Source organism: Mastigoproctus giganteus, chromosome 3, assembly GCF_048544385.1.
Source record: "Mastigoproctus giganteus isolate SK-2022 chromosome 3, ASM4854438v1, whole genome shotgun sequence".
Classification (NCBI taxonomy): domain Eukaryota; kingdom Metazoa; phylum Arthropoda; class Arachnida; order Uropygi; family Thelyphonidae; genus Mastigoproctus; species Mastigoproctus giganteus.
Genome location: NC_143577.1, coordinates 209,236,839 through 209,250,561, shown reverse-complemented (window position 1 = coordinate 209,250,561; position 13,723 = coordinate 209,236,839). Strand labels below are relative to the sequence as shown.

At 38.3% G+C, this 13,723-nt stretch overlaps 1 protein-coding gene across 1 annotated transcript in view; it reads left to right on the top strand.

Moving 5' to 3' along the window:
• LOC150088646 (uncharacterized) overlaps nt 1-13,723 on the top strand; it is a 198,042-nt gene that overhangs the window by 150,471 nt on the left and 33,848 nt on the right. Inside the window, exon 9 of the mRNA XM_090370278.1 lies at nt 9,425-9,567. Within this exon, the coding sequence (XP_090226404.1) occupies nt 9,425-9,567 (143 nt within the window). The remainder of the gene's footprint in view (nt 1-9,424; nt 9,568-13,723) is intronic.

Genomic DNA, 13,723 nt, shown 5'->3' with positions numbered 1-13,723 from the left:
TTAACAAGAGAGACTGCTTCTACAGGGATAGGATACATTTAAATAGAAAGGGTGCAAGAATATTTGCTGATGCTATCGAGGCAGTGTTAGGTGGGTCGGAAAACTGCTTTGTCCTCCTCTTCTTAGCATTTATATATGTGAAGAATTCCTTCCCCCCCCCCTCTTTGCTCTGTTTGCCAGTGCTTTCTCATAAACTGCCTTTGCCTGTCGAACCTTTTCTGTGGCTCTATTACAGATCATCTTGTAGCTCTTATAGGCTTCAGTACTTTTTATTGCTCTGTAACCTTTCCATGCCACCTTTTTCTGCTCAAGTAATGTGGCAACTTCACTATTCATCCAACTTGGAACCCTCCTCGTGGAGTACTTTTTTTATTGGTAAATACACATTCAAGGCTTCTGTGATTAATGTTTTAAAGGTATACCATAATTCAATTGTATTTGCTCTCTGTGCAATATCTACCCAGTTAAATACTGTGTAGTGCCACACAGTTGATACGTTTCTCTGGGATTATTTCTACCCATATGCAGTACTTTGCATTTGTCAATGTTAAACTTAGTTGCCACTTCTCAGCCCATCAGCCCAAATTTTCTGTTTGTTTTGTTTTTTAGGAGCATTAGCAACTAAGGCCATATTGCTCCGGGATATGCGGTGGTTATTCCCTGACCTTTCCGCATCCTCCGTATTTGGTGGTGACGGGCTCGAACCCCGGTCTAATCAAGAAGCGTGTGCTACGCACTGCTGCTCCTTCCCACCTGGCTGAGGCACCTCCAAATTTTCTAGATCCTGTTGCAGTAGCATAACTGTTGTAGATGTCATTGTCATTGAAATCTTTCCTGATTTCTGTCCAAACACAGCCAATCCATTCATTTGCCATTATTGGATCTGCAGATCAAGATTATCCACTAATTTTTGCATGAACGATGTTATGTCGGTTTTAAAATTGATCCAGTCAACTGTTGTTACACACAAAATCGTCACATCCAAATTGTTTAGCAAATTCTTCTGCTTGATTGAGCCTTCAAGATCGGACTAATGAAAATCCAGCACTTCTTTGTGTGGTGAACCATTGAAGCAATGCTTCATCAACGTTTGTAAGCTCGCACTTTCTAAATTTTTTTTTTCCTGGTTATGTTCTTTTCTAGTGCCGATATGTAAACATCTTTATTCTTCCACAATGTCGAGATGCTTGAAGAGTACAGAGAAAACTTTTTATGCACTCCAACATTTTTTGCACCACGTTCTAACTCATGAATAATTTCAACTTTTTTTGCGAATCGAGAGACACTTTCTTTTGTTGGTAGACACTTTTGCGAAGGAAGGGTTAATTTCTAACTGATTTTACTTTAAAAAAAATAAAGTGATATGCATACAAAGTTCTTAGAAGTCCCGTTTCCAAAATTCTTAGAAGTTGCAAAATAAATTTATGGTTCAGCGAATACAAGACAATCTGTAAATAGGGCAATGTGACAAGTGGAACACCATTGCACTATTTTATAGCCCCCGTACCTGGAAGGACAAGGTTATGAACTGGCCACTAATCCGATGCATGTGGTCATAAAGCTAAGTTGCCCTTTTCATTTTTGTCTATTCCAAGAATTGGGTTTTTTCGACCAATCAAGCAGCAGCAGCAGCAGCAGCAGCAGTAGTAGTAGTATGTGATGCAAGAAAGCAAGTGTATGAGCTTATGCAGCATCAGCCAAAAAAAAAAAAAAAAAACCACACCATTCCCTCCAAATGACTGACCAGTTCCTCCTTGAATTTATTTAACCTACCAACTTCCACAACGGCAGATAGAAGTTTGTTCCAGCAATTAACCACCCGCTGGCTAAAGGCAAATTTCTGCACATCTATTCTACATTTTGTCTTTTCTTAATTTGAATTTATGCCCCCTTAGGTTCGTAATCTGAACAAGTGGAAGGATCCCATCAGAATTCAGCGTGCTCAATCCATTCAAGGCCTTATACACCTCAATCAGATCACCGTGCAGGTGCCTAGTCTCCAGCCACTGCAATTTGCAGAACTTAAGCCTCTCTTGGTAAGAGGATCCCTTACCAAGCATTCTCTTCATTCCCCTCACCAATCTTGTTGCCCTTCTCTGAATGAAGAATGTTTGCATAGTTACCAAAATTTGTTTGGTATATCCGTGTAGTACTCTCGTTATAACAGCGAGCGATTGTATGGGAATACACGTAAATTAAAATCATTGTGGCTTTTTTCTCGTTACAGTCGTGATCTCGTTATTTCCATACTTGTTATAACCAAGTTCTACTGTATTTCTCTACTTCAGGGGTTTGATAAATCATTCATAGGACAACGTTTGCCTTCTTGGCCACCTGCATGGTGAACTTCATGTCTGATTGTATCATAATTCCTAAGTCTTATGAATTTTGATACAATCTATACACTGTTTCTCCCACCCTATTCCTTGATTTCTGTTCATCAGGTGCAAGGCTTTTCATTTAGTGGTGTTAAAATGTCTGAATCATTTTGAAGCAACACAACCTGATTTTATTGCTTAACCCCCCTCTCAATCTACAGGTTATCAGCACACTTTGACAGCCCTTGTTGATGTCAGTATTCTCTTCTGGATGGAATTGAGAGTGAATTTGAGATTTGTAAAATCTGCTCAGAAGAAAAATAATTTTGAAAGTGAAAGATGGAATCTGAGTTTTTTGGATGAGCAAGCAACAGTATATCTGTTATGTTTATGCCATGAGACGTGGAAAGTTGAGGTTAATCCTAGTAAATAAATGTTCTTATTTATAACTTTGATGTATTGAAAAAGAGAATGGTTCGGCAGATTCAATTTTTCTGGGGAATATGATAGGAATTTAGTTTTCAAGAGATTAAAATCAACTAAGTTCTCTGCCCCATTAAAAAAAAAAAAAAAAAAAGGACCCGAATATGAGGTCATCACAAATGAACTAGATGCAAAAAAATAAATTTCACATGATACACTTAGATTTCACTAAATCTTTTGATACTGGTACATATGAACAGCTGCTGTATAAATTGGATACCATATAGGCGCCTCCTTAGCCAGGTGTGAAGGAGCAGCAATGCGTAGCACACGCTTCTTGATTAGACCGGGGTTCGAGCCCATCACCACCAAATACGGAGGATGCGGAAAGGTCAGGGAATAACCACCGCATATCCCGGAGCAATATGGCCTTAGTTGCTAATGCTCCTAAAAACCAAATAACAAACTAACAAACAACAATACCATATAGATAATTACAGACTTACAGCCGCTAATTAATACCCACTCCATTATAAGACATTGTAGTTCATATACTCACTCCATATAAAACTTTGAAGCCCTGCAGTTCATATAATGTGAATTTGAAGTCCCTGCCATGGAAAGTAGCTAGTGAGAAATTGTAGTTAGTTCATGCAGTATCACTGTGATGTCCGGCGCCTTTGTAGCCAGGCGCAGCAGTGCGTAGCACACGCTTCTTGATTAGACCGGGGTTCGAGCCCGTGACCACCAAATACAGAGGATGTGGAAAGGTCAGGAAATGACCACCGCATATCCCCAGAGCAATATGGCCTTAGTTGCTAATGCTCCTAAAAACCAAATAACAACAACAACAACTGTGATGTCCAGTCTGGGAAAATGTCTTTTTAATAAATGAAATATAATGCAGAAAGCTGAATTCCATACTGTGAAAGTGTTCTCATCAGTAAATTGCAGTCGGACCGTGAAAGTATTCTCATCAGTAAATTGCATTCAGAAGTTGAACATAAATCTGCTACAGTGCATTATCTTCATAATCATTGAAATATGCTTAGTTAGACATTGGCATTTCCAATGGCCTCGTTGAGTACACTGACTTGAAAGACCAATCAGTGATGAAGATACACCCCGAAGCACCTATCCTCATAAAGTTGTTGTTATTGTTGTTATTTGGTTTTTAGGAGCATTAGCAACTAAGGCCATATTGCTCCGGGGATATGTGGTGGTCATTTCCTGACCTTTCCCCACCCTCCGTATTTGGTGGTCACGAGCTCGAACCCCGGTCTAATCAAGAAGCGTATGCTACGCACTGCTGCTCCTTCCCACCTGGCTACGGAGGCCCCTCGTCAAGTACTCTGACTTGAAAGATCACTCAGTGATGAAATGTGAGCTAATTAGGGATGAACTGGTGTATTCGTACTAGCCCTCTTGAATCATTAGTGATTGTCTACTAGCTGTCAAAGCTCGTACCTGTAATATGACATTGCGAGAAAGTTACTGTTATGGATAAAGAGATAGTTACCTGCTAGGAGACAGGTAACTATTTCTTTATCCATAGTTAGTAATGGCAGCTGCTCTTCTGTTGTTATATTATGAGTAGGTCCGACAGGATTTGGTGTTGGGCCGCTTACTGTTTTTAATATTTATTAACTCTTTCCAGAGTACATATGTAAAGTTACATTTTGGGTGTGTGGGGTCACTTTGGACTAAATACATAAATTTACATTTTCTAAGGTCTTTTTGTTTATACATAATATAGGAGTTGAAGGGCAACCTTCAACACTTGGGTAAAATGAGGTAAGAAGTATAAAAGATAGAACACTGCACTGCATTGATTTTGAAGTAAAAATAATTTATAGAATAGCAGTGCTGCTCTTAAAAATACAGGCCTGATAATAGAACAAAAAACTTCATAAATCAGTACAGTACTGAAATAGAGCAATTAAAAAGTAAGTAGAGGGGAAGGAAGTTACTGTAAGTTACAGCTAAAGTGTTGTGACTTCAGCAGTGGATTTTGGGAATTATAGTATAGGTAAAATTGCACAGGAGAGTGACTTGATGGTTGCAACAACAAAAGTAGGACAAAGACTGTGACTGGTCTGTGTTGGACAAGTGCAGGAGTTCAGTGCTCTCAACAGTTACTGTTACCTCAAGTCAGACAGTCTTTAATCACCATCTTGGCCCAGAGAGAAAGCTGCCTTATGCTCATTGACTTTGGCTTGTCTGTTTTGAATACACAGTGATCTTTGTAGGATGATAGGGAATTGAGTGTTTGGATGGATATTGGTTCGGTTGGCTGGCTGCTAGCTCTCTGGAAAGTAAATCTATCTGACTTGGTGTCTTTGGAACATCCTGGTGCCAGGAGAAGTAACTTTGGATGGCAGAAGGGAAGTGGATGAATGTGCCATTGTTTCTGTCATTGTTAGCTCTTGTGCTGTGTTAGATGGTCCAGGCTTCTAGAAACTGTCACACATTGATTCCCAAAAAATATTTCTAGAAGCTTGGACCATCCAACACAGTCCAAAAAAGTGCCAACATCAATAGAAGCATTGGCAAATTCATCATCATCTCCCTTTCTAAATTGTCCTCTTCCCCAGCCTCAGATGCTGTCCCATGAGATACTTCAGACCCTGTACTCTGATGACACACCATCTTGGTATCCCCCCCCCATGTCCAGAGTTACTTCTAAAGGCACCAAGAGGTTTCCCAAATACTCTAGGGCAGACTTTTCAAATAGTTAGCCAATCAAACCAAGTTCCATCCTTTAACACTCAACCTCTGCCATCTTACAAAGATCAATGCATATTGAAAACAGAAGCAACAGCCAGTTTGTATAATACAGCTTCCTTTCAGCAGTGTAGTGGTGATATCAGACTGTTTGACTTCAGGAAACAGTAATTGTTGAAAACATTCACCCAAACAGATGTCTGGCATGGACAATGCACAGTCTTCCTCCTTCCATATGTTTGCTTATTGTATCCATTAAGTCACTCTCTGGAGGTAAATATATCCCATGAAGTTTTACCTAGAATAGAACTCCCAAAATCTGTTATTGATGGCTATGACAATTCAGCCTTAATGTATGGTAACTCCTGCCCCATTTGCTTACTTTTTAATTACTTTATTTCAGTATTTTAGAATACTGAAATAGTGTAATTAAATATATATAGTTGTTATATTATTTGGTCAGTATTTCTAAGAGTGACACTGTCATTCCATATGGTTTTTTTTTTTTTTTTTTTTTTTTTTAAATTTCAAATTCAATGCAGTGTAATGTTCCACTATTTACACTTCTTTTCATTTATAATTAAAGTAATGCACTCATTAATGAAAAGTTTAATGTATAAATTATGATGCAAAGTGGGCAGGGTGGTAATGACTGTAATCGAGATATTCTACTTCAACACAATCTGGACAAACTAGACAGATAGCTGCGAAAAATTGCAGTTAGGGTTTAACATTGATAGATGCAAGATACTGAATTTTTGATAACTTGCATTCATACCTTACCGAATGATGCAAGAAAGCAAGCTTATATGGCATCAGCCCTAAAAAAGGGGGGGGGGAATCTCATTTCACCTATCCATCCCCTCCAATAGTTTGTCTAATTGTTCTTTGAATTTATTAAAATTTTCCACTTCCACAAGTCTGTTCCAGCAATCAACCAACCACTGGCACCAGACCTCTATGCATTACTCAAGATCAAACCTGACCATTGCCTTATACAGTGGAATAATCACCTTATCACTGTTAACAAAATTCCTATATATCATTGACAAAACCCCATGTGCTGCCCTGGTAGCCTTTCTGCACTGCTCAGAAAATTTTGTATCTGACTGCACAATTACCCCCAGGGCTTTTTCATTTTCCACTGCCCTGAGTGTAGTACCCATATGCAGTACTTTGCATTTGTCAACATTAAACCTCAGTTGCCATTTCTCAGCCCAGCTGCCTAATTTTATCTAGATTTTGTTGCAGTTGCATGCCATCATTACTGTCATTAACCACTCTGCCAACCTTCGTATAATCTGCAAACTTATTATTACTATTATTACTATTTGGTCCTTGAGGTTGTCACAGACATTCTCTCAGATATGCCAGACAAGCTGTACTTGCTACCTGGGAGTCTAAAACGCTGATGGAACTGATATTCGGGTGACACTCAAGTCAAGTGGACCCAATTTCGGCGAAGTCCGGATGGTCTGTGACAGCCAAATCCTCTGCTTGCACCTTCATGATGGTGGGACTGTTAGTAATCCTGGGTATAACCTTCATGCACAAGCACTGTGGGTGACCACCTAGGTTTGAACCAATGTAAGCAGGGGTCGAGGTGTGGTGCCCACACCACGTGGAGGAATGCTGCCCCTCTGTGTTACCAGACAGTACTAGGTGGTAGATGGCTCTCATCAGCCGGTGCAATACCATCACTTTGCTTATTGGAGGCTTGAAGTGGTGGAACCCATGTTTAGTCTCCAGAGCTAAGTTCCTGTCAACCCTTCCCCATCTCTTCCATCATGCAGTATGATTGATGACTTTTGAGGTTACAATGAACATCGTGGCGAGATCCAATCTTCCTTACATTTCGAGGGTACAGCTCTAAAATGGTGTTCACAGGCCGGCTGCTAGTTAGTACACTGGGCCGAACCTATTGGTAACTCTTTAGGAGGCTTCCGGATCAGCTAGTGTATAATCTTGCTACCTCTACTCTGCCAGATAGTGACTGGAGGTAGTGTGTATGTGGGGGCATTGTCGAGGCCACGTTATGTCAAGGAGCTGGGTATATTCTTACCATGTGTATGCCATATCCAAAAATTTTATTACTTCATACAGCATGTCCCACCCACTTTTTCTTACTGTTGAATACACCATGAATTGTCAAACTAATAGAGTAAGCTTATCTGCGAAAAGATCTAAACCTCCCAAACACTTCCTAATTCATTTCACAAATATACATGGTCTCAATTCTAAATCTCAGTGATGTCCATTTCCACTTGCAGTCTGTGAAACCCCATGTACTTTTTCTGACAGAATCTCAGTTATCGGTTGATTCAACTACTGCTCATCTCAGTTGCCCAAATTATTCGCTGTATGATTCCTTTTGCCTGAAAGGTGGTACTTGTGCATATGTCCATTCCGATATTCCCTGTCAGAGACTTGGTAATTTGGAATCTCCTCTTTTTGGTCTTCTCTAGTTTAAAATCTCTCTACCTCATCGTGTCAAATTCATCTGTTGCCTCTACCGTTCTCCCAACTCCACTAATCACTTGGAGCTCTTTGACTTTCTCCAGTCCAACTTTCCTAACAGTGAGGTAATTTTCCTTGGTGATTTTAATGTCTGATATACCTTTAAGCCTATTATTAAGCCTGATATACCTTTATTAATATCATTAAGAAATACAGAAAATAACAGTGGGCTCTGCACCGAATCCTGTGGGACTCCACTGATGACATTAGTACATGAAGAGCAGTATCCATTGATAACAACTCTGTCTTCTCCCGTTCAACCATCCCTTTATCCATAGAAGTAGCTTGCCCTTAATGCCACACTGTTCCAGTTTGTACGGCAGTCTGTTATGTGCAACAGTATGAAAAGCTTTCCCGAAATCCAAGCATATGATATCAAAATTATTTTTTGCCTTCAGTTTCTTTGTTACCACATTATAGTATCCAATCAGATTGGTCAGACAAGATCACCCCTTAACAAACCCATGTTAGCAGAGAAAACATTCCTACTGATCATTTCCCCAAACCATGTTAATGTTTTTCTGAGTTTTACTGAGAATCAAACATAACTACAGTTTTATTGACAGCTACCAATTAGTGGAAAAGTTTTCTCTGCTAATGTCACCTGTTTAGCAGTGGATACTGTATTTCTGACTGAGCTGCTGGGGACTGTTTCCCAAGATTTTTTAGTCCCTTGTGTTAATTGAACCTGGAAGTCAGTGCGATAGTTGATCTAGACTAGTAAGAACATTGGCAGGCTGAAAAGGATATGCTTGATTATCTGGCACATTAAAATTGTTAAGTGAACTTAATAGAGGGTTCAAGAAGACAACTAATAAAGTAGTTGAGAGGTAAGGTCCTGTGATTTTTAGGTTTCTGTTCATTCAATTCACAGAACATTGACTTAACATTTCTAAAGAAATACAAAGTCTGCAACAGTATCTTTTCAAAGGACTCATAATCAGCTGATATTTAAGAGACAGTCCAAACAGAACACAGAGAGGCTGCTAGAAGCTGTTATGAGAGAAGAAAGGATTGATGTACAGTGTCCCTTGATTGAGGAACTGACAAGTGTATAAGGAAGCTTGAAATATAAACTGTTATTCCAAGTAATGCTTGTTGTTTTAACAATCAATCATAATTTTACTTATTTACATTTTCATATCTTTTCAAATTCAGCTATAGGCAAGCTTTCTGAGAATTTTTTTTAATTATTTAATTTTTTTTTTTTTTTTTTTTTAACAGTGGGAAGACTGCTGTAGTATGTTAATTGTGACTCCGTCCCATTGTTAATTGTGGTGACCTACTACGTACAATCTTTCTGTGTTGAGAGTATTTTTATGCTTAGATTTTGCTACCATTGATCCCTTTTTTAGTCATTATTAAACTTTTAAAAATGATTGTCCAATTATTAGATGACCCAGATTTTTTTTAATGAATTATGTGAATTTTAAAATTTACAGGCACCAAATAAAACAAGAAGGCGGCGAAGTAGGCGTGTAGCAACAAGTGAAGGTTCAGAGGAAGATATTGCTGATGAGAAACCATCTACTTCATCAAGGAAAGACAAGCGATTATCTTGTTCATATGGCAAAAAATGCTATAGGTCTGTTAGCTCATTATTGTTAATCTGTTTATTATGAAATCATTAAAATTGTCCATAACCCCTTATTCTTACAGACTTAGATAATTTAAAATGAAAACTTTAACCAAAATTTTGGATTAAGTCTTTGCAGCATCTGCACAAAGTATTGGCATTATACGAGGTCTGTTTAATGAACAATGAACAATTTTTTTTTTACAACATGCCTGTATTAATCATCCATATTTTGATGGTCTTTTTCAAAGTAGTCCCCATCTGATGAAATGCACTTACTCCAGCATTTTTGCCATTCTTCAAAAACATGGTGGAAGCCATTTTTTTGACATGCATTTGAGAATCACTTCCAATGTGTTTACAACTTCTGAAAACTGGAAAAAATTTTCCTCCCAGCTCCTTTAACTTTGGAAATTAAAAAAAAAATAATAAAAAATCACAGGGTGCAAGTTCAGGGCTGTAGGGCAGATGATGAACACATTTGACATTAATGTTGGCTAAGTACTCGATGACAGTATGAGCAATGTGAGGTCTTGCATTGCCATGATACAGCATCCACCCACCTGTGTGCAGTCATGGTCGTTTGTGATGAATGTGATCCTGCAAAGTGTAGGGGACATTGCTGCAGTTCTGTAGTAAGGTCCCTTAACAATTCTGTGACGTAGCACAACATGCTGGTAAACCATTCCTTGAATGTCAAAAACAGAGATATCCATAACCTTTTCTGCAGAAGCCATAACTTTTGCTTTTTTTAGCGTTGCCGATGACATTGACTTCCAAACAGAGCTTTGTTGCTTACTCTCTGGATTGAAATGATGAAGCCATTATCATGTTGTGAAGAACCTCACCATCCTCAGTAACCATCATCTGTTGCAGCTACTGACAAACCTCCATGCAGACTTGCTGTTGCTCAGGTGGAGTAGTCGTGGAACCCAGCATGCACAAACATGTGTCTTATGCGAATGGTCATGGAAAACACTGTTTGTGCTTCCTATTGAGATTCCCAACATCTCTGCCAGGTTTCTTACTGTTATACAACGATCTCTCATGATTGCAGAAGTAGTATTTATGGTTTCTGTGCTGATAGCAGTGGTTGGGGCTCTAGGATCACCAATTTTTGTGATTGAATCACATCCATCTTTAAACATTCTAAACCACCTGCAAGCTCTGCTATATGGAAGCGTAGATTCACCATAATATTCTTTTAACATTTCATACACTTCAGCTGATGTTTTCTTGGGATGGAAACAAAATTTTAGAGGAGCATGCTGTTCTTCGCATGTCATGCCTATTTTTACATAGGCGAAATTTAACAGACATTAATTTGACAGACCACCGAGGTCACACCATGCGCACCAGGCACACCAGTCAAATGCAGCTTGGTTTAGTCTTAAATTCCACAGCTCAGCCAGAAATAGCAAGGAGTATGGTTTTTCGTGAAGAATTTCTGATCATTCTTTATTGAATTGCCCTCATAATATTAGTTAACTTATAATTCAAGCAATTTATTCTTTTTAATAAAAACTTGTTTTAGTACAGAAATATGATTTTTAATTTTATTTGGTTAGGTGTATATGAAGTATAAACAGTTATTAATTTCAGGTGCCTTTGGTTTAGTTGCCTGTGTTGCTCTTAAATTCACTCACATTCATAAAATGTTCTGATAATTGAAATGTCTGGAAATTTTCTTGCTTGAATTAATGATGTAACAAACAGATTTTCAGGTTTTAAGGAGGGCGGGTGTTAAAGAGCATTATTATTCATATTGGAGCTAATTAATATTAAGCACACATGAAAAATGCTGTGAGTTAGGCTAGAATGTGTATGTGTCTACAATTCAGCCCAGGTGTGATGGGAGGGACTATATATTGAAAACTATAATTATGGATTAACTCAAGGCTTTTGGGGGGAAACGTTTATCAGCATGATCTGCACTTGTAGCTAAAAGAACCTATTTTTAGAGATGAGATTCATTTGACCAAAGGTAGTGCAAATTTGCTAGTATCATTGAAGATAAGGATTCAGAGGAACTGCTAGTTGGGAGGATGGGATAATACAGATGCATTGTCGCTGTTATGGATATTGCATCAGGCATCCATGTAAGTATTCACTGAATGCAATAAAGATATAATCTGATGATATAGCTCAAAGTAATGCTTGCACGCATCTCAGAAGTTTTTGTTGTTGCAGCAGCCAATATTGGCAAGATGGTCTGAGGGTGGCGATGTTTCAAATGAGTGGGAAGTTCATGCTAGGGGAAAAAAAAGCCTAAATAACTTCAAGGGGTATGTTAGTGTATTAAATTATATGAAGACATGTAATCTACAGTGTTTAAAGTATAATATTGTGCACATCATCAGTAAAATGAGTAAATTCAAATTCCTGATTAAGACAACTAACACTGACATAATAGGGCTAACAGAAATGTGATATCACCTGGAAACAGGGATTGAAGAGTTTTTTGCTGTGGTAAGTACACTGTATTTAAGAAGGATAGGGAAGATAGAAGTGTTAGGGTCATGCTTCTTATCAAAAGTAGCCTAAGAAAGACAAAAGCTTTCCCAGATTCAGAAGTTGTGCATGTTAGTATAAAATCAGTGTGGCGTGAAGTAGTTGGAAGCAACAGTATAAGGAGAATGGGAGGAATCTACAGACTAGAAGATTATGATGAGAGCCTCTACATACAAATGGAATGGGCTAACAAGTGGGAGTGTCTCATTATGGGTAATTTCAATTTGCCCTTCATTCGTTGAAGTGAATGGGATTTGTTGGAAACTCACCATGGAGAACAAAATTTTTAAATCAGCTAGAAGACTTATTTATATCGGCATGCTAGGAAAAATACTACTGGCAAGGATATTCTAGATCTGATCATCGCCCATGAAGCAAATGATATTAGAGGGCTGACAGTACAGGAACCATTAGCAAGGAATGATCATGGAGTTTTAAGTTGGATGATAAGTAGAGTGGTACCAGTTCTTAAAGGCAAAGGAATAGTTTCAATTTCAGGAAAGAAGATTATGGAAATTTAAGGTGCTACATGGCTTCTATCAGGGAGAAATTTCCCATTTCACACATCCACTTGCTCTAAAAGTTTGTCCAGTTCTTCCGTGAATTTATTTAAGCTATCAACTTCCACAATAACAGATGGAAGCATGTTCCAGCAATCAACCACCCTCTGGCTAAAGGCAAATTTCTGAACATCTATGCTACAACTGTCCTTCCTCGATTTGAATTATGCCCCCTCAGGTTCATAATCTGAGCAATAGGAAAAATCCCATCAGCATTTAGTCTGCTCAACCCATTCAAGGCCTTGTACCAGTACTGTATTGTTTGCTTAAATATTAACGGCACTGATGATATTCTCCCTGAAACCACATCTATTCATCTAGCATAACTGAAGCTAGAAATTCATGAAACTCCAGTCCCGCCATTTACCATGCTCAGAAGTCTGCAGTTCATTTTTGATTCAATCCTTAGCTTTGATGTTATGTAACAGATATCTACAGCCAGGTCTGCAGATTTAGATGGCATGCCATTAAGTCTGATCTCACTCTGCAGAATGCCTGCTGATGCACTTAACCCAGAGGTGACAAACTCGTGGCATGTAGAGCCCCTTATAGTGACATACCACCTGATGCTAAAAATATATATAAATCAAAAATGAAGACAAAGAAATGAACCCATATGTTTCAAATTTTATTTTTATTGCCAGAAATTGACTTGTGTTTCAACATGCCAGAAACCTATGTTCATATTTTAGTGCTTCTGGGATTAATTTAGCATAGATAAGTGTGATCATTAGTGAGCTCCTTGTGATATTGATTCTGTAAGGACTAACATTTATTTGTTAACCTATATTACATTTATTTCATAAATGTAAAAATTTTTTATTTATTTTTTTTATTTTAAGTGCTTAGCATAAAATTCCTTTATGTAGTTAGCAAAAACATGGTGGTGTCAGAGGTGAATTAGAGATGGGGCGGAGGTATTGATTCTGATAGCTTCTGGGTTTTCCCCTAAGTGCCTCTGATTCATTATTAACATAATATGTTGCACACTGTGTGAAAAAAGTTGACCTCTCCTGTTTTAGCCATTTGTTGCATATGGAACTGAAATCGGCAAAAACAAATGGAAAACCAAATCAAAAAAGTACTGGTTGTTT